Raw genomic sequence first — 17500 nt, forward strand, 5'->3', positions numbered from 1 at the left:
TCATCTCTCCTCCTCCACACTGTTCTCATCATCTTTCATCTTTCCTGTCAATGTTCATGTTTGTGTGTTTACTTGTGTCTTTGTTTGGTTGTTTGTTGTTAACTTGTTGTTTACCCGTGAGTGTGTTTACTTGTTTGTTTGCCTGTGTGTGTGTTTGTTGTTTACCTGTTTGTTTGTTGTTTACCTGTGTGTTTGTTTGTTGTTGACCTGTGAGTATTTGTTTACTTGTTTGTTGTTAACTTGTTTGTTGTTTACCTGTTGGTTGTTTACCTGTGTGTTTGTTTGTTTACTTGTTTACCTGTGTGTGTTTACTTGTTTGTTTGTTGTTGTTTACTTGTTTACCTGTGTGTGTTTGTTTACTTGTTTGTTTACTTGTTTGTTTATTTGTTTGTTGTTTACTTGTGTGTTGTTTACCTGTGTTTGTTAACTTGTTTGTTGTTTACTTGTTTGTTTGTTTACTTGTTTACCTGTGTGTGATTGTTTGTTTGTTGTTTACTTGCTTACCTGTGTGTTGTTTGTTTGTTTGTTGTTTACCTGTTTGTTTGTTTGTTGTTTACTTGTTTACCTGTGTGTGTTTGTTGTTGACTTGTTTACCTGTGTGTGATTGTTTGTTTGTTGTTTACTTGTTGTTTACCTGTTTGTTTACTTGTTTGTTGTTTACCTGTGTGTTGTTTGCTTGTTGTTTACTTGTTGTTTACCTGTGTGTGTTTGCTTGTTGTTTACTTGTTATTTACCTGTGTTTGCTTACTTGTTTGTTGTTTACCTGTTTGTGTGTTTGTTTACATGTTGTTTACCTGTGTGTGTGTTGTTTGTGTGTTTGTTGTTTACCTGTGTGTTGTTTGTTTGTTTGTTTGTTGTTTGTTGTTTACCTGTGTGTTGTTTGTTTGTTTGTTTGTTTGTTGTTTACCTGTGAGGGCCAGGACCAGCAGCAGCAGCCCTGATGGGATCAGGATGTAGAGAAGTCGAAGGTGATTGGTCGATACCAGTTTATGAGGACACGCCTCCGCTCCCATCCCGACCTCCTGAGACCACATGAGACCAGAACCACATGAGACCAGAACCACGTGAGACCAGAACCACATGAGACCGGACCACATGAGACCAGACCACATGAGACCGGACCACATGAGACCGGACCACATGAGACCAGAACCACATGAGACCAGAACCACATGAGACCAGAACCACATGAGACCGGACCACATGAGACCAGACCACATGAGACCAGAACCACATGAGACCAGAACCACATGAGACCGGAACCACATGAGACCAGAACCACATGAGACCAGAACCACATGAGACCAGAACCACATGAGACCAGAACCACATGAGACCAGAACCACATGAGACCAGACCACATGAGACCAGAACCACATGAGACCAGGACCACATGAGACCAGAACCACATGAGACCAGAACCACATGAGACCAGAACCACATGAGACCAGGACCACATGAGACCAGAACCACATGAGACCAGAACCACATGAGACCAGCCCACATGAGACCAGAACCACATGAGACCAGAACCACATGAGACCAGACCACATGAGACCAGAACCACATGAGACCAGAACCACATGAGACCAGAACCACATGAGACCAGACCACATGAGACCAGAACCACATGAGACCAGGACCACATGAGACCAGAACCACATGAGACCAGAACCACATGAGACCAGAACCACATGAGACCAGGACCACATGAGACCAGAACCACATGAGACCAGAACCACATGAGACCAGCCCACATGAGACCAGAACCACATGAGACCAGAACCACATGAGACCAGACCACATGAGACCAGAACCACATGAGACCAGACCACATGAGACCGGACCACATGAGACCAGAACCACATGAGACCAGACCACATGAGACCAGAACCACATGAGACCAGACCACATGAGACCAGACCACATGAGACCAGAACCACATGAGACCAGACCACATGAGACCAGAACCACATGAGACCAGAACCACATGAGACCAGGACCACATGAGACCAGAACCACATGAGACCAGACCACATGAGACCAGATTACATAAAGACCGGATCCCAGAGTCCAGTCCTGATCCTTCAGTTTGGGGAACGCCACCCTGAGCCTTTAAGCCCACTTCAAGCCCCGCCCCCTCCGCTCCAGGTTATTTTTAACAGGGGTGGGTCTGGGGGGGGCTGTGGGGGGGCAGGTCTGGGGGGGGCTGTGGGGGGGCAGGTCTGGGGGGGTGTTGTGGGGGCCCGGGGGGGCGGGGGGTGACCCGGTGTTTCTGTCCTCTCAGAGTTTCCGTTGCTGAAGTTATTTTTAAAGTGAAAGGACGACGAGCCGACACTCGACACCTCAGCCGCCCCCCCCCCCCCCCCTGCTCCAAATCCTGATCCACCACCCTGTCACTGAGAGGCTTTTATTTTGAAAACCCAGCTGTTTACAGTCGAACTTTAACGGCTTTTATTTTGAAAACACAGCTCGCACTTTATGTGATCTGGTCTCATGTGGTCTGATACATAACAGTCTGACGTTTATGCTCCTAGAGGACACTTTAACACACGTTTATGCTCCTAGAGGACACTTTAACACACGTTTATGCTCCTAGAGGACACTTTAACACACGTTTATGCTCCTAGAGAACACTTTAACACACGTTTATGCTCCTAGAGGACACTTTAACACACGTTTATGCTCCTAGAGGACACTTTAACACACGTTTATGCTCCTAGAGGACACTTTAACACACGTTTATGCTCCTAGAGGACACTTTAACACACGTTTATGCTCCTAGAGGACACTTTAACACACGTTTATGCTCCTAGAGGACACTTTAACACACGTTTATGCTCCTAGAGGACACTTTAACACACGTTTATGCTCCTAGAGGACACTTTAACACACGTTTAGGCTCCTAGAGGACACTTTAGCACACGTTTATGCTCCTAGAGGACACTTTAACACACGTTTATGCTCCTAGAGGACACTTTAACACACGAATATGCTCCTAGAGGACACTTTAACACACGTTTATGCTCCTAGAGGACACTTTAACACACGTCTATGCTCCTAGAGGACACTTTAACACACGTTTATGCTCCTAGAGGACACTTTAACACACGTTTATGCTCCTAAAGGACACTTTAACACACGTTTATGCTCCTAGAGGACACTTTAACACACGTTTATGCTCCTAGAGGACACTTTAACACACGTTTAGGCTCCTAGAGGACACTTTAGCACACGTTTATGCTCCTAGAGGACACTTTAACACACGTTTATGCTCCTAGAGGACACTTTAACACACGAATATGCTCCTAGAGGACACTTTAACACACGTTTATGCTCCTAGAGGACACTTTAACACACGTTTATGCTCCTAGAGGACACTTTAACACACGTTTATGCTCCTAGAGGACACTTTAACACACGTTTATGCTCCTAGAGGACACTTTAACACACGTTTATGCTCCTAGAGGACACTTTAACACACGTTTATGCTCCTAGAGGACACTTTAACACACGTTTATGCTCCTAGAGGACACTTTAACACACGTTTATGCTAGGACACTTTAGCACACGTTTATGCTCCTAGAGGACACTTTAACACACGTTTATGCTCCTAGAGGACACTTTAACACACGTTTATGCTCCTAGAGGACACTTTAACACACGTTTATGCTCCTAGAGGACACTTTAACACATGTTTAGTCTCCTAGAGGACACTTTAGCACACGTTTATGATCCTAGAGGACACTTTAACACACGTTTATGCTCCTAGAGGACACTTTAACACATGTTTAGTCTCCTAGAGGACACTTTAACACACGTTTTTCAACAATTTGGCCACAAAGTTTCCACAGACAACATGAAATTACAGTAAAAATCCCAGAATTACAACAATAATAATAAACTGTAAAATAACAAAACATTAAAAAGTCAAAATCAGTTAAATTACATTAAAATGCTGTAATTTAACACGTTCATTAACTGTGATTTCAGCGTCTGTGTGAAACTTTGCTGTTGTCGTTTTACAGGATGTGATTGTTTATAAATGTAAATATGATTTAAAATCAGAATCAGTTAAATTACATTTACTTTACTGTCACTTAACGGTCAAATTCAAGCATTCAAACTTCACCGCTGTGATGAAATTAAACTCTTCAGCTGTTTGTTAAAAAAATCACTTTAAAAACCTTAAAAACATCAAAGTTTAAATCTTTAAAATCTTTAAATTTGACCTGAAAACATCCGGAGCGTCTCACAGCAGGTGCGCGTGCACGTGACGACCAATTAAGACTGTGTTTAATCATCAAGGTGCAAGAGAGACACTGATGAGGAGACGGGCACGAGCACAGAGGACACACGCGCGCACACAGAGGACACACGCGCAGACAGAGGACACACACACCCACACGCACGCACGCGCACACTCACCGTCGCTGCTCCGCTGAAGGTGACACGCGGGCAGGTGTCCCTCCGCGCGGACATGACCTGATGCTGCCCACCGGTGAGCGCGAGACCATCCCTCTGTCTGCTGCCCGCGAGCAGCTCCGCTAACTAACCCTGCACGAGACACGCTGGCTCCGCCTCCTCGCGCTCTCTCTCTCTCTCTCCCTCACTCACACACACACACACACACACACACACACACACTCTCTCTCTCTCACACACTCACTCTCTCTCACACACTCACTCTCTCTCTCTCACACACACACCTAAGGTTGTCTGCACGTGACGGAGTCTTAACATGGGATTACACACCATTCACAGTCAAGTGCATGCTGGGACATGAGCCTCGTGCGCGTGTGTGCATCTGAAATCCACCGAAACACAACTTTACTGCAACGTGTGTGTCGCGTGTGGTTGTATTTGTACCTTGTGGGGACCAGCGTCTCTCAGGGGACCTTCCCATCGGGGACCCGTTCAAACTTTCCTCTCAGGGTCTTTTTCTGCAATTTAATCATCAAATAAACCATCAAGACAGTTTTTTTTATGTAACGACTATTAAGGTAGAAATCCAGGAGAGATGCTAACAGCCGGACGTGGCTAACAGTGGTTAGCTCGGGGCAGTACGGTGAAGGCATTCAAAGGTCTTTTTTAACCACTAATGCTGCTGAAAATAACAGCAAACCTCTGCAGCAGCATGATAAGAGTCCCTACACACACAACAAAGCAGCAACAACGGAGTTAATTAAAAAAGAACAAAGAAATAAGTAATTTTAAACTGTCCTCGCCGCTCGTTAGCTCCGACTTAAATTCAATTAAGTAAAAAGCTGCCAAGAACCAGGAATGCAAGAAAAACGTTGAGTCTTAATCCCTCAAATTATCACTTAAAGACCGAACATGTAGAACGAGCAGATCAGCTCCATCTAGAGTCTCCAGATCGTCGTCTCAACAACAAAAAAGAAGTCCAGCAGTGGGGTTGCCAGGTTGGTCAGACCCGGCCCAGTAGCTCCAGGAGAGCGGAGTCTGTTTGAGCCTGTTTGAACCCGTCCCCTCCAGAAAACCACAGCATCAAAACAAGGATTAGAGGAGTTTGACTGACAGTTAGCGTTAGCCGTTCCAGCTAAGTGCAGATGAAAGTGATGTTAGCATCCAGGAGCAGCGTAGCCATGTGGGCGTGCGTTTGAATGGCGTTCCTCTCCTTTCTCTCAGTCCATGGAGTGAATGCTCGGCCTATAGTGACTCACAGCCTACAGTAGCTGCACCCAACAACAGACAACCCTGTCAACCAGCCTACAGTAGCTGCACCCAACAACAGACAACCCTGGCAACCAGCCTACAGTAGCTGCACCCAACAACAGACAACCCTGGCAACCAGCCTACAGTAGCTGCACCCAACAACAGACAACCCTGGCAACCAGCAACGGCCCAAAAGCCGAAGAATTCATGATATTTAAACTTTTACGTTTGCTGCAAAAACAAAAACGGTGAAAGTTTAAAACGTTTTATTTTTTTATTTTTCAAATATTCCAAAAAAAAAAAACAGCAGAAAAAGAACATTTGAACGTTTCAGGACCAAAGTCAAACATTAGTTTCCAGTTTCTGATGCAACAAAACGAAACATCGTTAAAACACAAACAAACTTTAACGTCTCCGCAGCTTTTATTGTGAAATCACAGAAGAAACGTCGTTAATTAACTGATTCAAACGCGACTTTCATCGTTTTGTTTGTTTTTAAGTGAAAAAACAACTTTGTTTGCTCCAAATGATCATTTTTGAGTCGACGTCAAAAGCAGAACTTCCTTCCTTACCTTTCACAATAAAAGCTCTAAACTTACACACACACACACACACTTATACACACTTTCCAGGTGGTGTACATGTCAGACGGTGTAAACAACCGGAGTAACCATGGCAACGGACGTTACAAAACAAAGAGGGATACAAATGTGTTGCCTAGTTACAGCAGGAAGTCACAAAAACCTGACTTCCTGTAAAAGCGGTCGACAAACATTCAAAATAAAATGACTGAAATTTAAGAAAATTCATATTCAATTGTGAAAACAAAGAAAAATTAGCATTAGCTTAGCTGACATATGTTTATATTTATATATATAAACATTGTTTCTGCTACATGATCGGCCCTGAACATTATTAACAAAGTAAAACTCCGGGTGTTTTAATCTTGATCGGAGCTCAGATCAGAGTTTCTTCCTTTTAACATTAACAAGCTAGCTAGCGGTAGCATTAGCAATGTTGCTAACGACATTATTAACTGTGATTGATGCAGTCTGCCTCGTATCTTCAAGCTAACGGCGCTAAACCAAAGGCGGTGAGTTGATGGTGAAGTTGTTGTCAGGGGCGTAAACGCCGTCTGTTTCCACGTTAAGGTGAAGTGTTTTTGTTTGTTTCGCGTTGTCGGTCGTTCGGGACGAGACCTGATGACATCACCTGTGGCCGCACGACGTCCTGACGCGTGTTTCTCACGTCTGACGGAGCAAACGAGACTTTGATCTGCAGAATAATCGTCTGTGGGTCAGAAACTAAACACCGAGGAACGTTTGGAAGTCTGCGGAAAACTTCAAAATAAAGTTTTTTGTGTTGTTTGTCGACGTTAGCGTGCGTCAACAAACTTCCAACGGCAAAGAAACTAAATTAAAACGACTTCTTTAGACGTGAATCCACAGAATCAAAAACAAGAGAAGAAGAAGAAGCAGAAGCAGAAGAAGAAGAAGACGGTGAAATGAAGCAGGTGTGTGTTCTCGTGTCCGTTCAGGGCGCGGTGGTCAGGAGGTAGTAGGCGGCGGCGGAGAGCAGAGCGCCGCCCACCGGGACGAGGACGAAGGCGGCGCACCTCCTCCACCACCTCGCCGCCCTCCCCCCGTCATCGTCCACCTCCTCCCTCCTCCCTCGCTTCTTGCTCCTCCGACCTCCGCGCTGCTGACGCTTCTCGAACGCCTCCAGCTCGTCCTGCACACGGGAACACGGGAACACAGGACGCCATGTTTATTTATGTTTAGAGACGCAGTTATGACAATTTAATTATTTATTTACGTCCTAAAACAAACTCGTTAATTTAAACTCAGGTGTTTTTATTTATTAAGAACTTTAAAGTTTGATCGTTTACAGCGTCAGACTCACCTGAAGCTTCCTCTGCTCCTCCTCCTGAGCTGCTTTTTGCTCCGCCTCCTTCACCTGAACACACACACACACACACACACACACACACACACACAAACACAGAGACACACACACACACACACACACACACACACACACACACACACAGAGACACACACACACACACACACAGAGACACACACACACGCACGCGCACACACACACACACACGCACACACACACACACGCACACGCACAGAGACACACACAGAGACACACACACACACATACACACGCACACACGCACACACACACACACAGACACACACACACACACACACACACACACACACACACACACACACACACACACACACAGGTTAGTGTATATGCAGATGTGACACTCAAACTGTGAAGTTGTGTGTGTGTGTGTGTGTGTGTGTGTGTGTGTGTGTGTGTGTGTGTGTGTGTACCTGGCTGACTTTCATCTGCTGGTCTCTGCAGGCGTCGACACACTCGACGACACACTGATCCGACAGCGAGCACGGGAACTCCTGCACACACACACGTCATATAAATGAGTGTGTCTAACGTGCCTGTGTATGTGTGTGTGTGTGTGTGTGTGTGTGTACCTTCTTGATCCTCTTGCAGGGACATCTGAGCTTCACCTTCTGTTGACATTTCTCTGCACACACACCTGGATGACACACCTGCTTACAGCGGTGACCACAGCTCAGCTGCACACACACACACACACACACACACACACACACACACACACAGACACACACACACACACACACACACACACACGCACACACACACTTCCATCAAACACCGAAGACTTAAGAGGAAACATGACAACGGCTTTCAGTGAAAACAAACTCAGTGAAACTTTTCAGAACAAAAGAAAATACTCCGATAAAACGTTCAATGTTCCGATAAAACGCTCAATGTTCCGATAAAACGCTCAATGTTCCGATAAAACGCTCAATGTTCCGATAAAACGCTCAATGTTCCGATAAAACGCTTATTGTTCCGATAAAACGTTTAATGTTCCGATAAAACGCTCAACGTTCCGATAAAACGCTCAATATTCCGATAAAACGCATCTTTGATCTTTATTTTTGATCTTTATCTTCTTTGATCTTTATCTTTGATCTTTATCATCTTTGATCTTTATCTTTGATCTTTATCTTCTTTGATCTTTATCTTTGATCTTTATCTTCTTTGATCTTTATCTTTGATCTTTTTCATCTTTGATCTTTGTCTTCTTTGATCTTTATCTTCTTTGATCTTTATCTTTGATCTTTATCTTTGATCTTTATCTTCTTTGATCTTTATCTTCTTTGATCTTTATCTTTGATCTTTATCTTCTTTGATCTTTATCTTTGATCTTTATCTTCTTTGATCTTTATCTTCTTTGATCTTTATCTTTGATCTTTATCTTTGATCTTTGATCTTTATCTTCTTTGATCTTTGTCTTCTTTGATCTTTATCATCTTTGATCTTTATCTTCTTTGATCTTTATCTTTGATCTTTATCTTCTTTGATCTTTATCTTTGATCTTTATCTTTGATCTTTATCTTTGATCTTTATCTTTGATCTTTATCTTTGATTTCTTTATCTTTGATCTTTATCGTCTTTGATCTTTATCTTTGATCTTTATCTTCTTTGATCTTTATCTTCTTTGATCTTTATCTTCTTTGATCTTTATCTTTGATTTCTTTATCTTTGATCTTTATCTTTGATCTCTATCTTCTTTGATCTTTATCTTTGATCTTTATCATCTTTGATCTTTATCTTTGATCTTTATCTTCTTTGATCTTTATCTTTGATCTTTATCTTTGATCTCTATCTTCTTTGATCTTTATCTTTGATCTTTATCATCTTTGATCTTTATCTTTGATCTTTATCTTCTTTGATCTTTATCTTTGATCTTTATCTTCTTTGATCTTTATCTTTGATCTTTATCTTCTTTGATCTTCATCTTTGATCTTTATCATCTTTGATCTTTATCTTCTTTGATCTTTATCTTTGATCTTTAACTTTGATCTTTATCTTCTTTGATCTTTATCTTCTTTGATCTTTATCTTTGATCTTTATCTTTGATCTCTATCTTCTTTGATCTTTATCTTTGATCTTTATCATCTTTGATCTTTATCTTTGATCTTTATCTTCTTTGATCTTTATCTTTGATCTTTATCTTCTTTGATCTTCATCTTTGATCTTTAACTTTGATCTTTATCTTCTTTGATCTTTATCTTCTTTGATCTTTATCTTTGATCTTTATCTTCTTTGATCTTCATCTTTGATCTTTATCATCTTTGATCTTTATCTTCTTTGATCTTTATCTCCTTTGATCTTTATCTTCTTTGATCTTTATTTTCTTTGATCTTTATCTTTGATCTTTATCTTCTTTGATCTTTATCTTCTTTGATCTTTATCATCTTTGATCTTTATCTTCTTTGATCTTTATCTTTGATCTTTATCTTCTTTGATCTTTATCTTTGATCTTTATCTTCTTTGATCTTTATCATCTTTGATCTTTATCATCTTTGATCTTTATCTTCTTTGATCTTTATCTTCTTTGATCTTTATCTTTGATCTTTATCTTCTTTGATCTTTATCTTTGATCTTTATCTTCTTTGATCTTTATCTTTGATCTTTATCTTCTTTGATCTTTATCTTTGATCTTTATCTTCTTTGATCTTTATCTTTGATCTTTATCTTCTTTGATCTTCATCTTTGATCTTTATCATCTTTGATCTTTATCTTCTTTGATCTTTATCTTTGATATTTATCTTCTTTGATCTTTATCTTCTTTGATCTTTAACTTTGATCTTTATCTTCTTTGATCTTTATCTTTGATCTTTATCTTCTTTGATCTTTATCTTCTTTGATCTTTAACTTTGATCTTTATCTTCTTTGATCTTTATCTTTGATCTTTATCTTTGATCTTTATCTTTGATCTTTATCTTTGATCTTTATCTTTGATCTTTATCTTCTTTGATCTTTATCTTCTTTGATCTTTATCTTTGATCTTTATCTTTGATCTTTATCTTTGATCTTTATCTTCTTTGATCTTTATCTTTGATCTTTATCTTTATCTTCTTTGATCTTTATCTTCTTTGATCTTTAACTTTGATCTTTATCTTCTTTGACCTTTATCTTTGATCTTTATCTTTGATCTTTATCTTCTTTGATCTTTATCTTTGATCTTTATCTTCTTTGATCTTTATCTTTGATCTTTATCTTCTTTGATCTTTATCATCTTTGATCTTTAATCTTTATCTTCTTTGATCTTTATCTTCTTTGATCTTTATCTTCGATCTTTATCTTTGATCTTTATCATCTTTGATCTTTATCATCTTTGATCTTTATCTTTGATCTTTATCTTTGATCTTTATCTTCTTTGATCTTTATCTTTGATCTTTATCTTTGATCTTTATCATCTTTGATCTTTATCATCTTTGATCTTTATCTTTGATCTTTATCTTCTTTGATCTTTATCATCTTTGATCTTTATCTTTGATCTTTATCTTCTTTGATCTTTATCTTTATCTTCTTTGATCTTTATCTTTGATCTTTATCTTCTTTGATCTTTTTCTCACAAACATCTTTGTTCTTGAGCTGAACTCGTCTGAAGAACTCAGTCGGGGCTCGCTGAGGAAACCTTCGACTGCCTGTGTTTATTATTCTGAGGGTGTGTGTGTGTGTGTGTGTGTGGAGGCTTTTAGGAGCTTAACTTACTCTACACACACACACACAACCTCTTCAAACAAACATCTGACTGTGTGTGTGTGTGTGTGTGTCAGTGCCAGTAAGTGACAGAATGAAAAAGCCAAATCATTCCCAGGTGAAAGTGAAACACACACACACACACACACAGATAGTGTGTTTGTGAGTGTGTGTGTGTGTGTGTGTATGTGTGTGTGTGTGTGTATGCGTGCGTGTGTGTGTGTGTGTGTGTGTCGTCTGGCGCCACAGAGCTAAATTGATTATTGGAGAGAAGAATGGATTGTATTGTATTGTGTTACTGTTGCCATGACAGTTATTGATTATTGATCAATAACTGGAGGGAGCTCACACTCACACTCACACGCACACGCACACACACACACACACGCACACACACACGCACACACACACACACACACACACTCTCTCTCTCACACTCTAAGGGGCAGGTGGTTCCACTTTCCAAAGACTGATAAACAAGTCCCATGATGCAATGGGGCCCAACCCGAGGTGTCAATAGATGGACGTTAGTTCTGTGTGTGTGTGTGTGTGTGTGTGTGTGTGTGTGTGTGTGTGTGTGTGTGTGTGTGTGTGTGTGTGTGTGCACCTCTTTGGGACACTGGTTGTTGCAGGAGCCCAGCTCCACCTTCGTCTGTTCATCAGCTGATGTCAACTTCCTGCAGAGACACAAACACACTCTCACACACCTCCTCATATTCAGCATGACGTTCTGAATCAAACATCGGTGTGTTTAGTTTTGAGACTCAAACATACACCAGTAAACAAACAACAACAACAACAACTACTACTACAACGTGCCGTTCTCAGTCCCAACGCTACTAACATGAGGCGTCCTTTGTGGCGTTGCTCTGCGGTAAATTGCTCATCCCGAGCGTTCAACAGCGACAGTTACTGATAATACGAAGCTTCACTACACTGAAGCTAACGTTAGCTCTCAAAGAAAGGAAGCAAGCTAAGCTACAGCTAACTTACGTGATCGATAAAAGAGCTAACATAATGAAAAGCTAACAGCTACTGAGAGATGTAGTTAAATCCACTGGCAAGCACGGGGTGGGAGAGTTCTAAAGTGTCCTCTAGGAGCATAAACGTGTGCTAAAGTGTCCTCTAGGAGCATAAACGTGTGTTAAAGTGTCCTCTAGGAGCATAAACGTGTGCTAAAGTGTCCTCTAGGAGCATAAACGTGTGTTAAAGTGTCCTCTAGGAGCATAAACGTGTGTTAAAGTGTCCTCTAGGAGCATAAACGTGTGTTAAAGGGTCCTCTAGGAACATAAACGTGTGTTAAAGTGTCCTCTAGGAGCATAAACGTGTGTTAAAGTGTCCTCTAGGAGCATAAACGTGTGTTAAAGTGTCCTCTAGGAGCATAAACGTGTGCTAAAGTGTCCTCTAGGAGCATAAACGTGTGTTAAAGTGTCCTCTAGGAGCATAAACGTGTGCTAAAGTGTCCTCTAGGAGCATAAACGTGTGCTAAAGTGTCCTCTAGGAGCATAAACGTGTGTTAAAGTGTCCTCTAGGAGCATTAACGTGTGCTAAAGTGTCCTCTAGGAGCATAAACGTGTGTTAAAGTGTCCTCTAGGAGCATAAACGTGTGTTAAAGTGTCCTCTAGGAGCATAAACGTGTGTTAAAGGGTCCTCTAGGAACATAAACGTGTGTTAAAGTGTCCTCTAGGAGCATAAACGTGTGTTAAAGTGTCCTCTAGGAGCATAAACGTGTGCTAAAGTGTCCTCTAGGAGCATAAACGTGTGTTAAAGTGTCCTCTAGGAGCATAAACGTGTGCTAAAGTGTCCTCTAGGAGCATAAACGTGTGCTAAAGTGTCCTCTAGGAGCATAAACGTGTGCTAAAGTGTCCTCTAGGAGCATAAACGTGTGTTAAAGTGTCCTCTAGGAGCATAAACGTGTGTTAAAGTGTCCTCTAGGAGCATAAACGTGTGTTAAAGTGTCCTCTAGGAGCATAAACGTGTGCTAAAGGTTAATGATGTCGGCTCGCGTGTGACAGGAGTAAAAGCGTGTACTGACGTGCACTCCACGTAGAGCATGCTGATCTTGCAGTGGCAGCGTTGGCGGATCATCTGGCGGCAGGTGGGGCAGTCGCCGGGATGACAGGGGCGGGCGCAGGGGTGAGGGCAGACGAGGGGGCGGGGCTTACCGCAGCCCTCGTCACACGCCTCACACTAACGAGAGAGAGACAGAGAGAGATCTGATGAATCTGATCTGTGCGTCGCATCAATCCGTTAATCAGCATCATAACTGGGCCGTCACCTTGTTGCCGTTGGTTACCAGGTGGCACTCCCGGCTGCAGTCGTGGTTTCCGCAGGTCAAAGGTCGCCCGCAAGGTCGCTTACAGGAGAACCGTCCCTGACGATGACACGGCACCGGGCTCACCTGACGGACGCAGAGTACAGACGTCTTTATTAAGTGTCTCAGTGTGTTCTGACCTCGTCTGAAGGGGAACGAGAGAGAGTGTGTGTGTGTGTGAGTGTGTGTGTGTGTGTGTGTGTGTGTGTGTGTGTGTGTGTGTGTGTGCGTGCTGAATACCAAGCATCTAAATGGGATGAGATGCAGGAGAGGGAGACAGAGAAGGACAAAGCAGATGAATAGAGAGAGAGAGGGGGGAGTGAATGAGGAGGAGGTCAGAGGGAAAGAAAACAGTGCGGAGGAAGAGATGAATCTGAACGCTGACGTGCGTCTGATGGACTGCTGATAAACTGGGAATCAAACATGTGAACACACGGGTCCTTACCTCGTGTTCCCCGAAACAGGCCCTGAAAGACAAACGCAGAGAAATCAGCACATTCACACACACACGACACAGCACGCAGTGTGTTTTTTAATCTCAGGGGTAATGAACCATGACAGGACCAGAGCACCTCAGCGTGTGTGTGTGTGTGTGTGTGTCTGTGTGTGTGTGTGTGTGTGTATGTGTGTGTGTGTGTGTGTGTGTGTGTGTGTGTCTCCAGCAGACGACACACTGCGAGCCTCGTGTTATTCTTCTCACACGTGTGTTCGGCAGCAGCGACTCAAGTTCTCAGATGTTGATTTGGTTTATTTTATAAATCGCACACACACACGGATCCACTCAGAGGCACAAACCAACCAACGCACAACACGTGTGTTAGTGTGTGTGTGTGTGTGTGTGTGTGTGTGTGTGTGTGTGTCTGTGTGACCTACGTTGGTATGGGGACTTGACAGGGTGGACAGGGCAGAGCTTTCTGCACGAATGCTGGTTCAGACGGCTGCTCCCACGGACCGGCTAACTGCACCTACACACACACACACACACACACACACACACACACACACACACACACACACACACACACACACACACACACACACACACACACACACACACACACACACACACACACACACACACACGTGAGAACGTGCTGACAGAAATAACATCCAGAGGTTCCACAAACATCATTTATTTTGATAGGAAACAGGAAACGTCACAAAGATGAATGAAGCCTCCTCCCTGCTCTGGTTAGCTCCTCCCTGCTCTGGTTAGCTCCTCCCTGCTCTGGTTAGCTCCTCCCTGCTCTCGTTAGCTCCTCCCTGCTCTCGTTAGCTCCTCCCTGCTCTCGTTAGCTCCTCCCTGCGCTGGTTAGCTCCTCCCTGCGCTGGTTAGCTCCTCCCTGCTCTGGTTAGCTCCTTCCTGCTCTGGTTAGCTCCTCCCTGCTCTGGTTAGCTCCTTCCTGCTCTGGTTAGCTCCTCCCTGCTCTGGTTAGCTCCTCCCTGCTCTCGTTAGCTCCTTCCTGCTCTGGTTAGCTCCTCCCTGCTCTGGTTAGCTCCTTCCTGCTCTGGTTAGCTCCTCCCTGCTCTGGTTAGCTCCTCCCTGCTCTCGTTAGCTCCTCCCTGCTCTCGTTAGCTCCTCCCTGCGCTGGTTAGCTCCTCCCTGCGCTGGTTAGCTCCTCCCTGCTCTGGTTAGCTCCTTCCTGCTCTGGTTAGCTCCTCCCTGCTCTGGTTAGCTCCTTCCTGCTCTGGTTAGCTCCTTCCTGCTCTGGTTAGCTCCTTCCTGCTCTGGTTAGCTCCTCCCTGCTCTGGTTAGCTCCTCCCTGCTCTGGTTAGCTCCTTCCTGCTCTGGTTAGCTCCTCCCTGCTCTGGTTAGCTCCTTCCTGCTCTGGTTAGCTCCTTCCTGCTCTGGTTAGCTCCTCCCTGCTCTGGTTAGCTCCTCCCTGCTCTGGTTAGCTCCTTCCTGCTCTGGTTAGCTCCTTCCTGCTCTGGTTAGCTCCTTCCTGCTCTGGTTAGCTCCTCCCTGCTCTCGTTAGCTCCTCCCTGCTCTGGTTAGCTCCTCCCTGCTCTCGTTAGCTCCTTCCTGCTCTGGTTAGCTCCTCCCTGCTCTGGTCAGCTCCTCCCTGCTCTGGTTAGCTCCTCCCTGCTCTCGTTAGCTCCTTCCTGCTCTGGTTAGCTCCTCCCTGCTCTCGTTAGCTCCTTCCTGCTCTGGTTAGCTCCTTCCTGCTCTGGTTAGCTCCTCCCTGCTCTGGTCAGCTCCTCCCTGCTCTGGTTAGCTCCTCCCTGCTCTGGTTAGCTCCTCCCTGCTCTGGTTAGCTCCTCCCTGCGCTGGTTAGCTCCTCCCTGCTCTGGTTAGCTTGGTCTTGATCTTTGCCAGATCTTGATCTTGACTTGGTTTTGACAAACTTTTGTATGTGAGTGACGAGGAGATTTCAGGTGGTACTGCAACGTTTGATCCGTATCCGTAACGAGCCTTTATGCTAAGCTAACCTCGCTTTATGCTAAGCTAACCTGGCTCTTCTTACCTGCTGGGACTTGACGAGCACGCGGTCGTGGCAGGGCTGCGGGCAGGCGTGTCTGCAGCGGGGCAGCGGCAGCAGGCAGGGCTGTCTGCAGGGGGGGCAGGGCCCCGGGTGGCAGCGGTGGGCCTCTCTGGTCGGGTGGTGGCAGGATGGAGGACACCTGCACGGCTCTTTGCAGCGCGGCGGCCTGGTGCTGCGCTCTCGCCCACACGGGACGGACGAGGCGGTGGAGCCACACGTGCAGCGGACCTCCACGGACTCTGGGCACGGGTAGCAGCTGCCTGGGGGGGGCGAGCGGGCGGGTTAGAGATCGTGTTTCTACAGGACGCACCATTTTAGCTCTTATTCAAGAACCTACGCGTGAATTTTAACACATTCACAGACAAAACAAACATGTTTTTGTTTGTGTTTCCTGTTCGCTGACGTCCAAATATGGTCATCGTGTCAAACGCCTCGAGCCTGTTTCCTGTCAGTGACACGTCGACATCACACAAGTGTTTACCAGCAGACAGAGTGAGTGTGTGTGTGTGTGTGTGTGTGTCAGCTGTTATCGGTGTGTTGACGCGTTGGCGCCCGGTGCGACCTTCTCTCCGTTCCCCCCACTTAAAGGTCAGAGCAGCCAATCAGCACGCAGACGCACAGATACATTCACTTTATCTATTCGGCCAATCAGGAGGCAGACGGACACATAATTATACTTTTTTTATCGGCCAATCAGGAAACAATAGACGCAGGAAGCCGTCTGTTATTCTGCACACACACACACACACACACACACACTTTAATAAAGGGCATTAATGATGTTCGACAGGAAGCAGAGGTCAACGTTTTCCCAAACACACACATTCAACTCTGTGTGTTGTTCAGTGCTATCAGCTGGAACTAATGTCCACACACACACACACACACAGACACACACACAGACAGACAGACACACACACACACACACACACACACACTGTTCAGGAGGTGTTATGAGTCAGGAGTTTGACCTTTGACCTTCCACCAGCTGTGAGTCTCTCAACAAATCACAACACACCTGATGTGATGTGACACGTGTGTGTGTGTGTGTGTGTGTGTGTGTGTGTGTGTGTGTGTGTGTGTGTGTGTGTGTGTGTGTGTGTGTGTATGAGGTCAAAGAGTGAGGTGAAGAGAGCGGGTGCATGCAGGTGTTTCAACAACAACAACAACAACAGGAAGTCAGTTGTTGTCGTCGCCAAGATTAACCCTCAAATCAACAAATTCCCACTCTTTTTAAGAGATCATGTTCCAGGACCTTTCAGGACTCAGGGCGCCCTCCCACTGTGCCTCCGTCACAGGTTAGAGACCCTCCCACTGTGCGTCCCGTGCCCCGTGCTTTAGGGTCCTTGTCCCCCCCTCCAGGCCCGTTTGTACTCACACTACCTGGGCCTCGGAGAATGCTTCT

General features: G+C 44.4%; 2 protein-coding genes across 2 annotated transcripts in view; both read right to left on the bottom strand.

Moving 5' to 3' along the window:
* The window catches only part of corin (corin, serine peptidase), a 21412-nt gene extending 16864 nt beyond the window's left edge, over positions 1 to 4548 (bottom strand). The window contains 2 exon segments of the mRNA XM_083936677.1: positions 908 to 1022; positions 4429 to 4548. Of these exon segments, the coding sequence (XP_083792803.1) occupies positions 908 to 1022; positions 4429 to 4482 (169 nt within the window). The 5' untranslated portion in view covers positions 4483 to 4548.
* Positions 4549 to 5951: 1403 nt separating this feature from the next.
* nfxl1 (nuclear transcription factor, X-box binding-like 1) overlaps positions 5952 to 17500 on the bottom strand; it is a 20814-nt gene continuing 9265 nt past the window's right edge. The window contains exons 15-24 of the mRNA XM_083936640.1: positions 16078 to 16355; positions 14486 to 14577; positions 14058 to 14079; positions 13577 to 13699; positions 13334 to 13488; positions 11906 to 11975; positions 8190 to 8294; positions 8031 to 8111; positions 7579 to 7632; positions 5952 to 7407 (exon numbers count right to left, since the gene is read on the bottom strand). Coding sequence (XP_083792766.1) covers positions 7210 to 7407; positions 7579 to 7632; positions 8031 to 8111; positions 8190 to 8294; positions 11906 to 11975; positions 13334 to 13488; positions 13577 to 13699; positions 14058 to 14079; positions 14486 to 14577; positions 16078 to 16355 — 1178 coding nt within the window. The 3' untranslated portion in view covers positions 5952 to 7209. The remainder of the gene's footprint in view (positions 7408 to 7578; positions 7633 to 8030; positions 8112 to 8189; positions 8295 to 11905; positions 11976 to 13333; positions 13489 to 13576; positions 13700 to 14057; positions 14080 to 14485; positions 14578 to 16077; positions 16356 to 17500) is intronic.

Source organism: Echiichthys vipera, assembly GCF_963691815.1.
Source record: "Echiichthys vipera genome assembly, chromosome: 22".
Lineage (NCBI taxonomy): Eukaryota > Metazoa > Chordata > Actinopteri > Perciformes > Trachinidae > Echiichthys > Echiichthys vipera.